The sequence below is a fragment of the Homalodisca vitripennis genome, chromosome 5 (genome assembly GCF_021130785.1).
Source record: "Homalodisca vitripennis isolate AUS2020 chromosome 5, UT_GWSS_2.1, whole genome shotgun sequence".
NCBI lineage: Eukaryota > Metazoa > Arthropoda > Insecta > Hemiptera > Cicadellidae > Homalodisca > Homalodisca vitripennis.
Window position 1 is genome coordinate 173363323 of NC_060211.1, and position 19752 is coordinate 173383074.

General features: G+C 32.5%; 1 protein-coding gene across 1 annotated transcript in view; it reads right to left on the reverse strand.

Annotated features, from left to right (window-relative positions):
• The window catches only part of LOC124363190 (CD151 antigen-like), a 59849-nt gene that overhangs the window by 8204 nt on the left and 31893 nt on the right, over positions 1 to 19752 (reverse strand). Inside the window, exons 2-5 of the mRNA XM_046818343.1 lie at positions 12734 to 12816; positions 11381 to 11572; positions 9867 to 10037; positions 2807 to 2887 (exon numbers count right to left, since the gene is read on the reverse strand). Coding sequence (XP_046674299.1) covers positions 2807 to 2887; positions 9867 to 10037; positions 11381 to 11572; positions 12734 to 12811 — 522 coding nt within the window. The 5' untranslated portion in view covers positions 12812 to 12816. The remainder of the gene's footprint in view (positions 1 to 2806; positions 2888 to 9866; positions 10038 to 11380; positions 11573 to 12733; positions 12817 to 19752) is intronic.

Below are 19752 nucleotides of genomic sequence, written 5' to 3' on the forward strand. Positions count from 1 at the left end.
TTACATCCTCGATGTCGCCCTGTTCTGCCGATTTAAGTGCGAGTTCGTCCGGGGGCAGGGACGTATATCAATACGGGACAAGAGGCAGGGACAACCTTCGGTTACATCCGCACAGAACAGCCGCATTTAAACGTTTGCCATCCGAGGTTGGTGTTAAGCTGATCAACAAGCTCCCTGATGAAATCAAAAATTTGAATGAACCAACAAAATTTAAAGCTCGATTGAGACTCTTTTTGGTGTCGAGGGTGTTTTATTCAGTGGAAGATTTTAAGATGAGCCGCTGGGAAGAAATTTAAAGTAATTCGATCATCCTCTATTTCTGGTGGTAAAAATTTAGAAGATTTTAAAACCTATGGCTGTAAGTATGTATCAGTCTTAGGAATAAGTGTGGACTGCGTATGAACGGGTATGAATGGGGGCAATAGATATACATATATCTAAATAATTTAATTTGACGATTGTATGCAATTTTTATTATTGTTGACACAATAAAAAGTATTATTATTACCTCCGGTCGGAATATACCGAGGAAAAGCTCTACTGAATTCAGATTTTGACGATTTTGGGTTTCACTGGTTGAGTGTTGAGGATAAAAGTGGTACTTAGAATTATGTTAGAACATTGATTTTAGGTATCAATTGAACGCCGACTATATCTATATAATTATCAAATAAAAATTGAAAAAAAAATCGCTTTATGTCAGATAATACACCGAAAAACTCTACTGATAAGAAGTTCCGAACTACTTTGGATTTCACTGACTGAGGTATTATTTCATTTTCCGATCGGAAGTGATTATTTTTTGTTTTTTTTTCTCGATAATTATATATTTATTAGTCGGCGTTGAATTAATCTCTAAATTCAATGTCCTAACATAATTATAAGTACTACTTTTACCTCAACCACTCAACCAGTGAAATCCAAAATCGTCAAAACGAATCAGTAGAGAGTTTTTCTTTGGTATTTACCGACCGGCGGAAGTGATTTTTTTCTCGATAATTATATAGGTAGTCGAGTACAGTTTAATGATAACAAAAAATCGTCGTCCTAACTCAATAAAAGAATACCACGTTTACCTCAACAAACCGAAGTCCGAAGTAGTTGAAGTTCTTCAGGTGTATTTTATTTCCGACCGAAAGTGATTTTTTCCGATAATTAACTCGTCTACAGTGTAATGATACAAAAAAATCGTCATTATAACTCATTCATAAATACCCCCAAATCAGTGAAATCCAAAGTGGCCAAACTTCTAATCAGTAGAGTTTTTCCGGTGCATTTTCCGACCGTTTAGTTTGATCTGTACCCGAGCAACGCTCAAAAAATCGCCCTTCTTTTATAAAGGGTTTTCGGCCGTCACCCAGTGGCCCAATGTCCCCGAAGGAGTATTTCATTTTCTCCACAGAATATAGTTTGAGTCAATTATACGCTTGAGGTGAAGCTCTGTTTTGATCTTTTTATTTCTTATCCAGTGAATCCAACATCACTTTGGTGCTTTCTACTTGGCCAGAATCGAACTTCGTAAAGTTTCTGTAGCTATACAAGAAAATTTGTGGTACTAGAGTTGCTGTGAGAGTTTAATTTGCCTATTACTTCTTTCCACTTTCTATAAGGCGTAGTTACTAAAGCTCCATATTTTTGGTATTTACCTTTTACCAGTGAATTCATTGGCAAATAACACACAAAACGTCCCCCGGATCCCCCGGTTTCGGACCCCCCGAACGAAATTTCTGGCTACGCTACTGCCAACTGTTTTGTTTGTTGTCACCTGTGCGCATGCGGACAAAATGTTTCTTCTGCCATCGGTTAGAAACTGCTAGTAACAAAATTGGCAACTTGTGAACAAAAGGCTTTTTATATTCTGCAGTTTGCAAAGACCAAATCTGTAATAACTGTGCAACTTGCGTTCCGTATAAAGTTCGGTTGTGATCCTCCATGTTGTAATAACATCCATAGATGGTATCATCAGCTTCAAGATATCGGGTGCCTTTGCAAAGGAAAGAGTACGGGACAACCAATGGTTAGTAAAGAGAGTGTTGAGCGAGTGAGAGAGACTTTCACGCAAAACCCACAGAATTCAGCTCAGATGGCTACTTGTGAATTAGCAATTCCAGTGACGACTGTTTTGAAAGTTTTTCAGAAATGTTTATAACTATGTCCTTATCATTTACAGTTGTTGCAGCCTGCAGACTATAGTTTATGTGCCAATTTAGCAAAAAATGTTGCAAGACAATGAAGTCTGGATCATGTCATGTTCAGTGATGAATCAACATTTCACCTCAGAGGACATGTGAGCACTCACAATATGCATATCTGAGGCTCATGAGATTGGACAATTGGAGCGAGATGCATCAAAATAAGCATCACAATTCCTTAAAAGTACGAGTAATTATTGATTAAATAAAATTCAGTTAGTAAAATTAAAATTTCTAGTGTCAACAGGGGACTGAAACTAAAATTTAAGTTTAATCAAAAGCAATTTACTGAGTGTGATGATATAAATTTGTCTCATTGACTTCCAATGAGTACATATAACGGATTTTCTGGTTTATCCTAAAAATGTTTAAGAACTTTTAGAGAATAGTCTAAAGTGACTGAACTTAAATTAGTTAATAAAATAAATGTAATCGGATGTTGTAATTTTTAAAACATTAATTATTTGGCTCTCTAACCAAGATATAAAGGGTTTGTTTGAAGGAAAGGGAGGGTTAATACAAAAGTAAAAGTAAAAATGCCATTTTTAGAAAGAAACCCACAAAAACATTACATGACATCTGGAAAAAAGTAAGAAGAAGAATATATGTATTACCTTGCCTGCCAGATCCCTACAGCAGCTGTCAGGGATGACTCCTCGCCAGTCCGTGAAGCTCGTTACGCCGCAGCAGTGCAACTGCAATTACATGTTATCATTTAGTTTTCTATACAACAAGGTAAGGATACGCCACATCATGTGTCACGTAACACGCTTTGCTGAGGTCCCATGCAAAATTTCAGATCTATTAGCTCATTTTATTCTCCGAGATGTCCTGTGGGCGGAGAGAGACAAACAATTGTACAGAAAAAAAATTTACACATATTCAATTCAATTCAATTCAACTTTATTCAAGACTCATACAATGTACACATACAGTATAAATACAGAATAGCGTCAACCATTACATTACAATATCCATTTATTGATTAAATAAATCATTAAATAAAGCAGTTTGCCTCAAAATGTTATTGAAATGATTTTACAATTCTGCTACTATTTACAATATGTCATATCAACTACTAAATTGTTGGATGAACTAAGTTACCTCAAAAATATTCTTTAAATGAGTATACTGATTTTTCAATTAAAAATGATTTTAACTTTGTTTAAATATGCTAATTTGTGAAATTTTTAGAAATGTTTTTGGAAGAAATAACAAGAATTTGGATCCTATAGCAGTGGGTTTTTTATTAAAAAGTTCTAAGTTATGTTTTGGGATTGATGGATAATTTCTATGGCGAGTGTTATAATCATGATTTGCTCCTAATTTAGGTATACTAATCTTCATTTGATTTCACAAGCATTATAGTTTTGAAAAATATATAGACCATATACAGTAAAGGATTCTTAATTTAGAAAAATTGCTGTTTGACAGATTCATTTCGTTCCAAATTTAACATTATTCTAATAGCTTTTTTTGTTGGTGAAGAATTCGGTCTAGATTTTTTTGTTGTTGTAGCTCCATACATGCTTATACCATAAGACATGTGTGAATTGATTAGTGCAAAATAAATAGTTTTTCAAGGTTTCAATATTACATACCCTTGACATTTGTCGTAGAGCGTATAGACCAGAGGACATTTTATTTACTACATGGTCAACATGTTTATCCCAACTTAAGTGTTGGTCCAATATTAGTCCAAGAAATTTTGAATTTTCTACTTGATTCAGTTTTTGAATTTTCTAGATAAATATTTGCTTTAATTTTGATCTAGTTTGTTTTGTACAGAATGAAATAAAATTCGATTTATTTATATTTATTAGGAGATTTTTAGTGTCTGAATATTCTTTTACAGTTGTAAGACTTAGAGATGATTTAAGCTCAATTTCTTCTTGACTTTTACCTGAAATTGTGATGTTGGTATCATCAGCGTAGAGACACACTGACCCATCCACCTGTATCACACCCGCAACCCCTTTAAATAGCAAAGAAATAGAAGAGGGCCAAGTATAGATCCCTGTGGGACAACCATGTTTTATAGTTTGGAAGATATTGAATAAAAATTTTGTGTATATTTATATTTGCTGTTTAAATAACTAAAACTATTTTGAATTTGAATACATTGTTGTCGGTTTTTTTAAATATGATTTGAACCATTCATGTTCCTTACTCTTAATATTTAAATTGGTAAAGTACCTTAAGTAATTCATCGTGGGACACACTGTCAAATGCTTTGGAATAGTCAAGGAAGATTCCAATAACTTTTTTCATTCCTGTCAACCAAATCTATTATTAATTCAATGAAATTAACACCTGCAGTTATCGTAGATTTTTGTGGTCGGAAACCATGTTGCTGATCATCAATATGTGATTACTTTCCAGGTAATCCAAAAGTTGATTATATACTACTTTTTCAAAAATTTTAGAAAACACAGGTAATAAAGATATAGGTCTGTAACTTGTTGGACTATTTAAATCTCCCTTTTTATAGAGTGGAACAACTTTAGCAATTTTTAATTTGGATGGGAAAAAAGCCAGATATTAATGATGAATTGATTATGTGGGTTAATGGTTTTGAGATTAGCGGAAAAGACTGTTTAAATGATAGTGATTGGTATATCATCATTCCTGTTGAGAATTTATTTTCAAAAGCCATTACAATCGCTTTTAAAATTCTTTCATCAACCTCTTTAAATTTGAAAAAAATTGAGGCTTGAGGTGGTTTTTTCATGACCCGATTGATTAACAAAATCTTTCTGAATATTTGGAAGCACAAATCTATCAACAACATTTATAAAAAAAAATCATTAAATTATATTACCAACAAGAATTGGGTCTGATATGGATGTGCCATCCCGGACTAATTGTATGTTATCAGTGATCTTGGCGCCATTGTTGATTTCAGAATTTGATAATTTTCCAAGTTGATTTCGACTTATTTGTAGATTTCTTAATTTTACTGTCAAAAACCTTTTTTTGTCGTTGTTTATTTGAATTTTATTTTCAATTTTTAGTTGCTTAATTAATTGTTTTAAATCATTAGTTTTCCAAACCCTATATGGTTTTCTCCAATTTGCGCAATTTTTTCCTTTTTAATCTTTACATCATCTGAAATCCAACTATTTAGGTTTTTCTCTTTTTCAACAGATAATAATTTAGGAAAGCTAATTTCAAAAACATGAACAAATATTGAGTAAAAAAACATCATACTTAGTTTCTACGCTAGCCTGGTAAACTTCTAACCAATTTTCACTAGCCAATAGCCTTAAAAATAAATCTGTGTTTAGTTTTTGAATAACTTTTCTACAATACCTTTTATTCACACAATGAAGAGTATTTTGTACACCAAAAATTTCAAACAATTGCCCATCATGGTCTGATATACATGTTATAAGGCCAGATGTTTTTAATTTCTTAGTTGTAATATTAGTGAGGAAGTTTATCTATGCTGGTTTCTGACTCGGAGGTAACTCTAGTAGGAAAATTTACTTTATAAACTAAGTTTATAAGAATTTAAAATACTAACAAAGTTCCTATATGTATTGTCTTTGTTCAACACATTGATGTTAAAATCTCCTGCTATGATAATATTCTTGAATTTATCATTTAATGTATTACATAACAAATCAAGTCTACCTAGAAAAGATTCAAGTAGCCTTGCTGTGGGGATCTATAAATACATGCTAAAAATAAATGAAAATGTAATTACAGTAATTTCTGATAAGCAACATTCAAATTCTTTTTCGGCTGTAAGATCTTGGACTTCAGGAATTAATAATTTTTTACTTTTAATGTTACTTCTAACTAAGATCAATACACCACCACCAAGTGAGATTAGACCTTTGTAAAAAAATGAACATATTTTATAATTTGGAATATTTAGATATAGGATTTCTGCTTCAGTCATTTTATGTTCAGATTTTGCTACTACATCTGGTTGGATTTCTTCTAAATTAATTTTAATATATTAATACGTGTTGATAAGTGTTGAACATTTTGATGTAATATTTTTAATGGTTGAAACTTGAATGTTGTCAAAATTTTGTTTATTTTTGGAATTTAGTTTGATTATTGGTTTCAGTATATTTTAAATGATGGTAGTTTTTCATCCCTGATAGTGTAAAATGATTACTGTTATTTGAACTTAATAGTGCATTATTATGAGCCAGATCAATAACATTCAAACTATTATATCTAAATATGCAGAACAGTTTTCATTGTCATAAAAGTTTAGTTTAAACCTGAAAAAGATGAACAAAAATCACTGACACCATATTGCCCATGATTCACCTCACTTTCACCAGACACTGCTTCCAAGTGTTGTTTGGATTGGAAATCAAGATGATCCTGATGTAGGGCCATCTCCTTGTCTCCTTGTGGTCCTAGGTTTGTAGTTATGGTTGATGACAGTGGTTGAAGTGAAGAGGTCTCAGGCTGCATGTGATCAACAACAACAAACGATGATGGTGTAGCTTGCGGATACTTTGACAAAATATTGTATTTTAGATCAGTGATAAATTCATCATGTGTTAAGCCATTCCATAATACTCTGGAGGACACTGGTTGTACAATATGATGTCCACAGAAGCTCCAGTAAGGTGATGAAATTTCATTATTTTGGTTACAAAGTGTTCCTATGGATATTTTATCACGAACGCAACCCATAGCCGAACATATAAGCCTTGTAAAACCTCTTCTCTTAAAATCAATTGAGAAATCCTCAAAAGCTTTATCATAATCAGTCAAAGTAGGTTTATTTTTGTATTTATCCTTTGTAATCAATGAATAGATTCCAGCTCCATCAGGGACTTGTTGATAAGCAAGGTGACTGGTTATGCAGTTTGAAGCAATGTGGTCTTCCAAATTGTTGTTTGAAAATCACACTGCAACACCAGCAGTCATCTGTCGCTCATCTCTCAAAGTCGCCAGAAATACAGTGTGCAAACGCAGTTTTTTCACAGTCTTTATGTTTCAGTAATTATTCCAGTCATGTTCTTTTCTATTATTTTTACTGGAGGTTGAACTCTCTCATACTTGAAATGTAATTCTTGACTGTTCCACCAAGTAAGGGCTTTTAAAATAATGCGAGCCAATTTTGTTGTGCCTTGCATGTTTAAGTGCAGACCATGGACAGTATAGTGTTGTCGTCCCAAATGATTAAGATTAATAATGTAAACTCCATCAATCCTGGCAGCTATCTCCATGATGTAGTTATTTACTTTTTGTATTTGATCGTTTTCCAGACCATTAAGAATTTTGTCGTATCTATTAGGTACAGTACATAAGAAAACAGGTCTGGTTACAGTAAGCACTTTTAGTTTACTTTCTAAACTCTCATAGATTTCATTAAAGTTTTCTTTAAGACTATCATTTGTTCCGCCAAGAACTACTAAAGGGCTACTTTCTTCATCAATTTTAGCTGAGTCGATGACTTGCAGAAGAGTTGTGTTTGGTCTGACATAGCCAAAAAGCATTTACTCTTCCTTCACACAGTTCTGTAATTTTTGGAGCAAGATTTTTACCTTGGCTGTCAGAGCAAATTGTAACGTTGGTTTTAAAACTTTGTATTCTACTGGCTTTTTGAGATTTTTTGTGTGTTTTAGAGTTGTTTTTGTTTTTTTAATGTTATGAAAAATATGCTCTGAGAAATTCATTTTCAGTTGTTTATTACGGTTTACAACTCTTGGTTTTTGAATTGCACTTCCAGATTTAAATTTGTTTTCTTTTTCACACTTACCATGCTTTACCATCATTAATGAAACAACAGCATTGTTACTGATTTTATACAAGTTGTAAATCACATAGGATAGAAGAGAGCGTTTTTGTATGATGTCAGACTGGGTTAAAATAGTTTTTCGAATAAACTCTGTATTTATTTATTGTGTTCGAAGTCATTATATCGTGAACAATGGACTCCACTGTCCAGCACATAAATACACCACAATCATGACTGTTTGACTGCTGCGGCCCACCAAGATCTAAAAAAATTGATTGGCATTGTCCTTGTTTAAATAAGTGTTTAGCCTGTTTGCAACCGAGAGAGCAGAACTTTGGTTGTATGTACCAGAAGAGTCAAAATGTAAAAATTTTTGTTCAGACCCAACATATACTAGTGTACTCCAGTGTGAGCCACTATCAGATTGTGTTAAATTAACAGAGTCATTTATTGGTAGAATGATGTAACATTTTTCCTTTATATTAAGTGGTTCTAGCATGAAATGGAAGTCATTAATATTTTTTATTGCATGAACAATGAGTGGATTGATTATGATGCCCGATTTTTTATCCAGAAACCTATCATTTAACATTTTGAAAATACGGCTGAATTGTCAAGTCAGTGAGCCATTTATCGTTCAAAAGCTCATCAGAAACTAACAACATTTTTACAGCTTCAATTTCAGTCTGTGTTTCAATACTTGAAAACTGTACAGGAGTTTCCACAGCGGAATCTGAAGAATTATTTGAACTAATGGTTGAGGCTGTTTTTCTGATAAAATATCATTATTTTGAGTTTTAGATGGGTTTTCCTTATTTAAAAGTGGTAGAGGGATTCACAAACAGAATCAGAAACATTCAACTTCATACTCATGTTTGACTTGGTTGATTTTTCACCCTTACTAGCTTTCTTAATGCTAACATTTTTTCTTGAGGTAAAATTAAAATCATCAAGTTTTTAAATTTAATTTTTTTTATTTTAATGTATTCTTCCAGTTCTTTTTTTGATCGTAACACTTTACCACCAGGGGTTGTTACTTTTATATCAGTTATTTTTACCTCGATTTACTCCACTTTTTCCTAACTGTTTCTTCAATTTTCCATCCTGAGAGAAGAGATTTATTCGTACATTGTCACTCAAGGAAGTATCCATAAAATTATTTTAACGTCCAAGTGATAATAAATCAGAGTATTTTATTATGAAGAAAAAATGCAGGTATTATTGTAAATAAAATACGTGTCAGCATTTATTAAATAAATATGGAAACACTATTAGTGGCTGAGAAAGTCTTAATGTTATCTGCTGCACAACAATGAGGTTCAAAGTACACCAGTTGAGTCATTAACAGCTGATGGCAAGCTGTACAGGTTATACCTTCACTGCTTGTGTATGCTTGAAAATCCAATTGTTGAAGTATTGCAGGAAACAACTACTGTAGTCAAATTTCTGAGTTTATCTTTGTGAAATAAAATAATTTTAGATCACAAAACGTCTTCTTAGGTCACAGTCACAAATACTTATTGAAAAAGAGTGCTTATCTTGGAATTGAAAATGAGTTTTTGCAAAGAAACAAATGAAAATGTGCAGTGATAAAAACCATGTGCTTTTTAGAAATTCTGTTACAGGTAATATTTATAATTAAATTATTTGTTTGAAACTAGAATAAATGTTAACTTTTAACTGTTTTCAAAAGTTAAGGATACTTTACCACAGATTTTCCCACAACTTCAGCACTGTTTTAACTAAAATGTTCACTAAATAAAATTGTTGTATGATACAAGTAATTTTAACATAAATAACATCATTCAAATTCTATGGTCGAACATGCACCATCATAGAACATTCTTGATACAAGAGCTTTGCTGTTGGAGAAAGCTATCCTGCAACCTGGCTCTGGTTATGAGCATGATTACGTGCCCTAGATTTAAAGGATCATTGAATGTAGTATGTTCACTTACGTTCTCTTGCGTGTCGTCCCAGGCACGACGGAGACTCTTCTTCTCGTTGTAGGACTTGATGCTGCTGTACATCTCCTGCTCCATGGAGTACCGCACCTTCTCGCGGAACACGTACCCAAGGATACCACCCACAAGCATCACCACCAGGATGATCAGCACCATGATGAAATACTGCAACGGGAAACCAAACAAGGTATTAAGACTATGATTTGTAGACCTGTGTTTCTATTGAACAGAACTGAACATCTTTAAAGTAGGATTTTGGCCAACATGAACTGCACACAAATGGTAAAGAATACACTGCTCAACAAATCAAATAGCATTTTCTGTTGAACAGAACATTTTAAAACCTATATTGCGGTTCCTACTGTTCCTTTTTTGAGCTATGATATCTAAATAGTGGAATGTGTTCTACAAAAATTATCAAGTCAAAATTTATAAAGCTTAACAAAAGTAGGTATCTTATTAGAATCGTGATTTTCCAGTGATATTATAATTACGGTACTCATATGCCAATTTATCATTCATATTTTTGAAATTCATGAAAATCATCTAGATGAGGACAAGTCATATTATCAGAACTTTTCATCTTAAGATCGATGGAAATTCTTGAAAAGATTTCTTAGTACTTGGCTTCTTCAGTGTTTAAAAAATGATGTGAAGGTCCAAAATTTTAGTTTTGGTTTTTAGTGAAAAATTTATTTAAAAACAACTCAAATTTTAAAAAATCTGTAAAAATCTGTTTTCTGCATATTGTAAGCTATGGCCAATTTTATATGATGAATTTTTATCAAATTTGGCAGATGGATATTGTTGACAATACCCTAATTAATAAATTTATAACTGCCTCAGACAATTACTCCAGTAAGTTGTTGAATTTGATTCCTTTAAGACTTGAGAAGTAAAAATAAGTCACTGCTTTATGGAGGTTCAACTTTTCAATAAGTTACCTGATAGTGCATGGACAACAAGTACCAATAAATTAAAAATGTTTCTTAAGAATTTTTTCTTTTGGCTTAAAATAGCTTCTTTATATGCTGTTAATGAATTCTTTGGCTGTGATACTAGTACCTTAATACGAGTATTTTAACTGTAAACTTTGTTATTAAAAAAAAATATTGTATCTGTTTGTAACTTTGTTTTTTATTTATTAATGTTGTTTAAGTGATCATTTTAATTTTAAGTGTTGAAGCTTTCTAGTCACACTGATGGTACAAAATTGTTTTATCTTCCTCTTTTGTGCATTTTTATTTAATAAATTATGTGTTTTATTTGATAAAATTTTAATTTTTACCACTAGAATAACATTTTTCTTCCACAAATATGTGAACAATTTAAAGGAAAATAATTTTAGTGTAATCTAGTTTATATTAGTTATAATACATGCTTACTATGTTAATGACTATGTCTATTGTAAACTTGTGTATTTAATGACAATAAAGCTTCTTGATTCTATTAATAATATTCATGTCGTGGACAAAAAATGCTTCCTTACAAGGCATAAAGCTACTGACCGTAAGCAGCATGCACTTGATCTCCTTGATGGCTCCTAGACAGCCGAAGAACGAGACGAGGGTGACCAGAGCGCCAGTGGCTATCAGGATGTAGACGGCACCCATGAAAAGATTCGTGCCGAGGAGCTCGTTGATGAACGATTTGTCGATAAGTGTCCATATTCCGATCACGAATACAGTGATTCCTCCCACCTGTAAAAAACATGGATCTAAAACCACCTGAAACTGGAGTTGTAAATTCCTTGTAAGACCACAGCACACTCTGTTTTCTAAAGAAGAATCAAAAGTAAAGAAAAAATGTTTGAACTTCGTACAAAAGAGTTTTTTCAATACAAGGAATAAATTACTAATAACAGTCCCAAAGATCAAGACAAAAAGTAGTTTTTTTAATAAGCTTAAAAGGAATTTAAGCAATTAAGGAATTTAATTTAATTTAATTTAAGGAATTTAAGGCAGTACCTCTCATATACTGTTTGTTACTATAAGACAGCTCACATGTTATAGTATCTTAGTCCCTGACACTCTTCTGAGAGGTCAATAAAGAGATATTGTACAATAAATTAAAATTATAAATGATTTTATAGTTTTAGATAGAGTTCATAGAAATTGGATTTTGAATCACCCTCGTAGTCTAATTTCCAAACCATTTCTCCATGTATTCATTGAATCACTCCAAAAACCACCTCAAAATGTTATTATATAATTTTATAATATATATCATTATATTTCTATATACTCAGTTGAAACATTGTTACAAGATATAACATGGGCTTGTGAACACAACTATGATATAGGCCTATTAATAGAATAATTGAATATATTTTTACCTTGCCTACCTGGCATAACTTATTACGTTAGAATTTTGAATGAGTAAAACTTCCACTCAAGAAAATGTTCCATTATGGAAATTTAGACTAACATGACATTTTTATTTTGGTTATATTCCCATGTAAAGCAAGTAAGGTATTTTTGATCTTCAAATATTTAAAACTCATTATTTATACACATTAATACAGTGTGAGATAAATTATTGAAATAATGAACACGTTAAAAATTTAACCATTGATGAATAATTAATTGAAGAAATGAGCTTTCATGGATTAATCTTCATTTTAATTTAATATATTAACAAACATTTTAATGCATCTCTAATATAGTTTTACATATAATCTGTCTTCTTTCCTACAAGTCAAAATTGTAAAATAGTTAATAATTATTCATACAAGAGATAACACAGTATTGCTACATAAAAAATTGTGCTTATCATTGATTAAAATGTCAAAAGCGAAAATTTACTAATTTTAAGTACGTACTCAAATTTACGTACACTTTTATAACGTGCAAAATACTTACAAAGATAACAAAATTAGAGACGAACATTCCATACTTGACGAACTGGCCGCAGCCATTCATTTCCGAACCAAACCCCATCACCTCTGGAACAGAAATAACAAATTAATAATAATTGTTTGCATTTCAAACATTGGTATCACAAAATTTATAAACAAATTTGTGTCCACCGTAGTTATTAACTGATTGTAACGAAGGTAAACCGAAATCGCAGATCATATCTAACTATACTTGTGTATACAAGGCAGGAGTACGCCGTACCAAGTGTCGTGTAATAAGCTTTGCTGTGATTGCGTGCAAAATTTCAAGTTTATAGATCTTTCACTATTGACAGATAAACATAGAGCTATGACACTTTTACATCTCCCGGCAATCAAAAGAGAAATTGTGCCAGCCTACTTAGTGCTAGGCTTCAACAGCACTCAGCTGAATTATATGGCTATACATGTAACATTATAGAATTCATTCTTGCCTATGTAGAAATGAAATTTCACGCAAAATTTCAAGACTACAGATGAAATCTTTCTCGAGACATCCTGTGAATAAATAGTCAGGCAATCATACAGAAAAGACATTTTTCACCCCAAGGAAAGACACAAGAGAAATTCTGGCTTCAATGATGCCCAGCAAAATAGTATACTTGGAAATACACCATTACATAATTAATTATAGTCTATGTAGAAATAAAATTTCATGCAAAATTTCTAGTCTACAGATGAAATATTTCTTGAAATATCTTAACATATAATACAATCACATTTTTTTCATTAAATTGGGTTTCATATCCGTGTTTACATAATAAAACGTCTACATACCAAGTCACCATAAAATGTCGTTAGATGTGTGTTGGTATAGTTAACTACATGTGTTGATATGTCACATGTAAAAATCTCATGATTATACTGAGTGAGTTTTTTTACAAATCTATTCTGATATTTTCTCACTGCCTTCATGGTTACCCACAAGACCTACGTAAATTATTCGAGAGACCCAACCAAATCCCAAGAGATGACCTAATTCTAATCATCTAACTCAGTGTTACTAATAGAAAAAAGGCTTCATGCAAAATTTCAAGTCTATAGATCAGTTCGTTTTCGAGATACTCTGCGGATAGACAGAAATGAAAATTTTCCAACTCCTCGAATAATAGGCTTCGCTAACACTCAGACAATAAGGTTAGATAAATACGATTCACAAAAAAAATTTTGGACCACAGGTGTGATACCCCTATAATACTTTGGGCTTCAAAGTGTTATAATACAGTACTAAGGTACGGTACTTAATTTTTCTCATGTGATATCACTATATTATCCATAATTTAAGTATTGCTTCAATTCGTGTTCCTCATATAAACATGAATCTTTATTTATGCACAATTTTAAATCTATAGGTCAAGAACGTAGGTAGGAAAAAATTGGGAGGAGGATCAAGACAACTAATATTTTCCCAAAGTGGACAGAAAATAAGACTCCATTTTTTCCTTAAAAAGTTCTTGACCCGTATCTATGTTGAGAAATGATCTTTCAGCAGTGCATGTCAGTAATACTGAATTAATTTAATAATAATAATCGTTTGCTAAAAACATAATCGAAAAAAATTGAAACTTGGGGGGGGGGGTTCCGGACCCCCTTGGACTCCCTCACTGGCTACGTCATTGCTAAAGGTAAGTTTTTTTCGAGATATCGTGCAGTCAGATACACAGACAGACAGACAATAATGACATTTTCCAACCCTTGATGTAACTCGCATACAATAAAGCGTACATTTTACACAGCGCCTTCAAACAAAAAAATACTATTCCTACAGGACAGGACTGTTCTGGAATTATCAGGTTTAAAGCTGCAGGCGTTGTGTTGACAATAGAACAACACAATGTATAAGAGCACAATAGGTTAGGTGCGTGCCTGCTTGTACTGTATACCTGCATTGATTACTCTTCACTCGCCTACTACCACACATACACTTCAGCCTTTGACTGTATAACAATCATGTGGACACATTTTATCCAATACTAAAATCACTTAAATGTTGTGACAGTAATTTAACAGCAATTTAACTTCGGATTTAAAAGTTTAGATCCACAAACTAACCAGTAGATCTACAATAACGGTATTTACATTAAAATTTAGCTTGTTTATTTCTGCGTTTAGTCATATAAAGGAAATTGTTATAAAAAATAACCCAGTTTTTACGTCTAAAAACGAAACATGTACCCGTTTTTGACGCTTTTCGACCACTGCAACTCTGAAAATTCAAAGCTCGGAAATGCGTGATACGATTAAGACAAAGTTATCATATAAATTGGTACAAAAGTACTGTAATCTAGAGAGTCGATTAAGAAGCAAAGAGTGAACTCTCTAGATTGTTTTAACACCAGAGACACCTAGACTACAAAATATTATGTAATCTAGGTCAAGTGGTTCTCATTGTCTGATCAGAGTTCACTTTGAGCTTCTTCGTCGAGGAATTTTTGATCTCTTCTAACGAACAATATGGCTCCAGATTCCAGAGGTCAAGCCTTTGACAGCCTCTGATTTCAGACGCTGCACTAAAAGGAAGGTGAACTGGAGCAAATTTGACATTCACAGTGTCACTTATGCTATACACAATTTGTATTATTAATTAAATGCAAAAATATTATAAAAACTAGCAATAAGGAAAACTAGTTGGAACATACAAACTAAAAATAAAAACTTAAGAAATATATAAAATAAATGTATGGCAACATTGTTAGATATACTTCAAACCTATATAAATAAAAGTCTCATCATCACTGATTCGAAGAAATATCTTAACTTTCTTTCTCACTTTTTACACAATCAATATATAAGTTACGCCCAATTTATTTACTCAATTCAAGTTTGAAATAACAATGTTTATCCTGTCGTCTATATTGCTCTATTGATGACAAAATAATAAATACGAACGTTAAAAATGCACATTCAGTAAGTCAAGTGATATTTATTGTATCGATTAATATTGATTTAAAACCCTAGTACTACTATATCCATAATATGTAATGGTGAGTCACTGGCTGACAAGGTTAACTCTTGTTTTCAAAATATTTCCAGATATAAAATCGCCTAAAGCTAACCACACTGATACAATAAAAAGACACAATTCCTGTATTAATAGTTACAGACCGATATCCGTTTTGTCTATATTTTGATAAATTCTTGGAACAAATTTCTTGCTTAGGCTAAATTGTTATAAGCCTCACTTTCAACTTTTTATTCGACCTAATTCACAAGAAGTTCGTTTTCTTTCGGCGAAAATATCATAAAAATACTATAAATGCTGTTGAATTGGTTGAATTTTAACTCAGCGCTTTACAATATAAGAGAAAGATCAACGGTTGATTTTATGAAATTACAAACATTTTTGTATTTATAGAATATTTCTTTAATATTTTAATATTTTTTTGAAATGGAGAGAATCGTTTTTATGTGGTTGAACAATTCTAAATTGATCATATAGTAAACATTTCTAACCACATGAAGTATGGTCTCCCTCATAGTTCTGTTCTCGTACCTACAGTATTTTGATAACTCAATAATATGTAAATAGAGCTTAGGTCTCCTCTGTATTGATTGATATTGGAGTACCAAAAGCTTTTGACCACATGATCTATACTGAAGCTCTAAAAGGTTTTACGATTATCGATTGGTATATGAAGTCCCAAAAAGTGACACTACATTGAATATCTAATAAGGTACGCTTTATAACAATGGTCCAATTATATTTATATATGGAACGCACAAGCAGTGCGCTCTTAAAAAAATCTAATTGGGAAATTCATTTATTTTTATGGTTATTCTCTTTATTGAAGACAGATTAACCCATCGAATTATAATAATGGAACGCGCTCTGGGCCGGAGAAACCGAGCCGAAATCCTGGGCTGCGTTCCGAGTCTGCAGGCGCTGGAAATGGGCAAGAACTAACTCCGCCCATATGGCAGGCATTATAGTAATGATCTAACATCACTTTAAAACGCCTTCTATACTTAATACAATTGTTAGATACTACAATTTATTTATTATTACAAATGTTAGTAGCTGCTTTTCACCGTGGATTTTTATTTTTAGTTAAAAAAAACGGACTTTTGTACAATATTAAAATAACTGAGATTTTGACTTTTATTTTTCTTACAAAGTCGGAAACAAAGATTACAGGCATTAAAATATTTCCCAGATGAAAAAAAAACAACTTTTTATTCACAGTATTTTATTTCAAAGTAAACTACATAAAATTTACAAACATGACACACTTAATCTACGTGTTAGAAAATAAAATTATTTTGACCAATTTTTGCTTTATTTCTAAGTTGGATTTCTTATAATGTCAAAAGTTTTCTGTTTTTTGGATGTGATGAGATATTATTTAAAATAATAGTTTAGTCACAGTTTTAATTAAAAATAACTCGTGGCTTTCAGTGAATTCGTCAACTTAGAAGTGGTCGCATTTGTTTGAGATAACTAGAGCAAATAAGAATATTTTACAATTTTTAATACCGTACATCATCACTTGATCTACTTAATTTACCCTTAGATTTAAAATCAATAAAAAGTTAATGTGTTCTAAGATCAGCATCATTGGTATGGAGTACAGAACTCAGTGAGTTCTTGCCCACTTTAAGCGCCTGCAAATCCATGGATACACCAGTAACGCACAGCTGTGTGCGACCGGAAAACACAACATGTGGCTTATGGGCAGTGCGCGTTCCAGTAGTATAGTTCGTTGGATTAACCACAGGCGTATACTAAGCCGGCCGTGAGTAATATTTCAAGGTCACCGGGCAGCCGTACACAATCAGCTGATTGTTTGTATCAACCGGCCATTCGTCAAACATCAACAGGACGCGGGTGCGATGTCGACATAACCTTGAAGCGTTAGATATTTGCTTTGTGTACAGAAAATCAAAGTTGCACTAGCTTCAGTAATTTTGTTGTAATAAATTGTTAAAATAAACTATCTTCGCTGACCTAACTACAACTCCTGTGACACGATTTCCCACAACTATTATGCCAAGGACAGTTATTTAGTTTGTTGTTGCACAAGCATTAAATGGCGGGAAAGTCCGTCATTATAACCTCAACACTCAACAGCGCTACTACCATTGTACAGACGAACCTGGATAATCTATAACATTTAAAAGGACTAATCTTTGTAAAGTGATTATCGCCAAAACCGAATATAAACCGTGCCATCGACATTTATCCGAATGGAAATTACAAGAAAAGAAGATTTGTTCGAGAGAAGTTGTACGAAAACAGTTTAGACGATTTTCATGTTTTTTACCTTGGTTGTGTAATTTAACGCGATAGTTTTCCCTACAGGTGGCAGCACTGAGCAGATGTTGAGTGTCGAGTTCCGAGGTCCTGTTTGTGTGAGACCACAATGAGGTTTTGTAATTCATGTGGTACCGAGTTTAAACTCTGGAAGACGGATGTTTTATTATAATATTATCTACACTATTCCCAAGACAACAATAATGTGGTTTGGCGTTGTTTAGGTTTAAATAGACACTAAAGTTGGCTAGTAAAGATTCAATTACATAACAACCCCGTTTATTCGCACCTCACTTATCCGGATGTCCGGTTTATCCGGCTTGTTTTTACAAAGTGGAGAAATCCAAGGTTTTGAAGACCTGCGTGATCGTACTTTCCGGAAGAATTGTAGCAAAGTTAAACAACAGAGACTGACTACGTTTTTACGATGCGGTAAACAACATTGATTTTTATCTGTTATTTTATTACCTTTCTCTATAATCTCCGTAAAACAATATAGTAAATTGACTCTCTTTTACTGTTATATTTGTAACAAATAAATTCCTTGCTATCTTTTATCGTTGTCGTAAAAGGTAACTATGTTGTTCCACATTAATGATTTAGGAGCCTGATATATTGGTGTTTATGCCTTTCGTGTAAACCTGTGTAAGTAATGGTAAAATCAATAAATACAAATGGATGTAAAACAGTTCTAAGTAGGCTAATACGGAACATGTTATTAAAAACGTATAAGGCTTCGATATAAAACGTTAACGTGACAAAAACATTTTCAATGGAAAACCTTTTTTGTTCTTTGCAGTTTGTTTTAAGCGATGGGAGAATTGTAAAGGAAACTGAATTTCTTTCCGGAAAGTTGCCATCGTTCAGTGATGAAAAAATTAACAACTCTGCGTTTCGAGATCTGCAATCTGATGCCTTCCTCAGGTGAGTAAGCAACCTAACACGTAACCGCAATTTCCAACAACAAGCTGTCACAACAATATAGTGTATCATTACAATCTAGGTCAGAATAAACAAATAATACCAGTGTTGTGACATGCATAGGTCAGGAGTCACAACAAACAAGTTGTGTGACAGTACAAGTTTTTTTGTATATCAATAAGTCGTTTCGTCGGTTAGCATATCTAGCGACGATATAATGTCAACCGTGGGAGTATAGAAGGCCATGTGAAAGAGAAGGTTATGAGTTGGACAAAAAACTGCAATAATCAAAAATTAATAAGCATTCCTCTCAAGGCTATCAACCAATTTAACGTTTTTATTAACTCACTTTCTCGACTGTCCGAAAATTATACATTACGTAATCAATATTCAAATAATGTCGTGACGAGCTATAACTAAAAAATTTTGAACAATACTCCGAACTGGATGATAGTGAACTAATAAATAGTAAAATAATAAATATATACTTTTTTAAGTAAGTATAAAAATAAAATTCTAAGATATTTACTTTTATTTTACAGGTAAACCATAACTAATTATAAAAGTGTTATTGGATTGGTTGGTTTCATAACAATCTTGAACGTTTCAACTTGATCTACAATTTTATTCGTAGCAAGTTAAGCGGCAAAGGACACGCCATTTTTTTAACAGGTGTGATTTTTTTTTGAATGGGGTTGCCGATAAAAATAAATAGGTCTGAGCATGAATTCTAATTAGCCTTCATTTTGGCTTAGAGGAAAGACTAACCGAAATAAAAATATCGAAAATGTAAACAGTGTTTGGATTAAGTT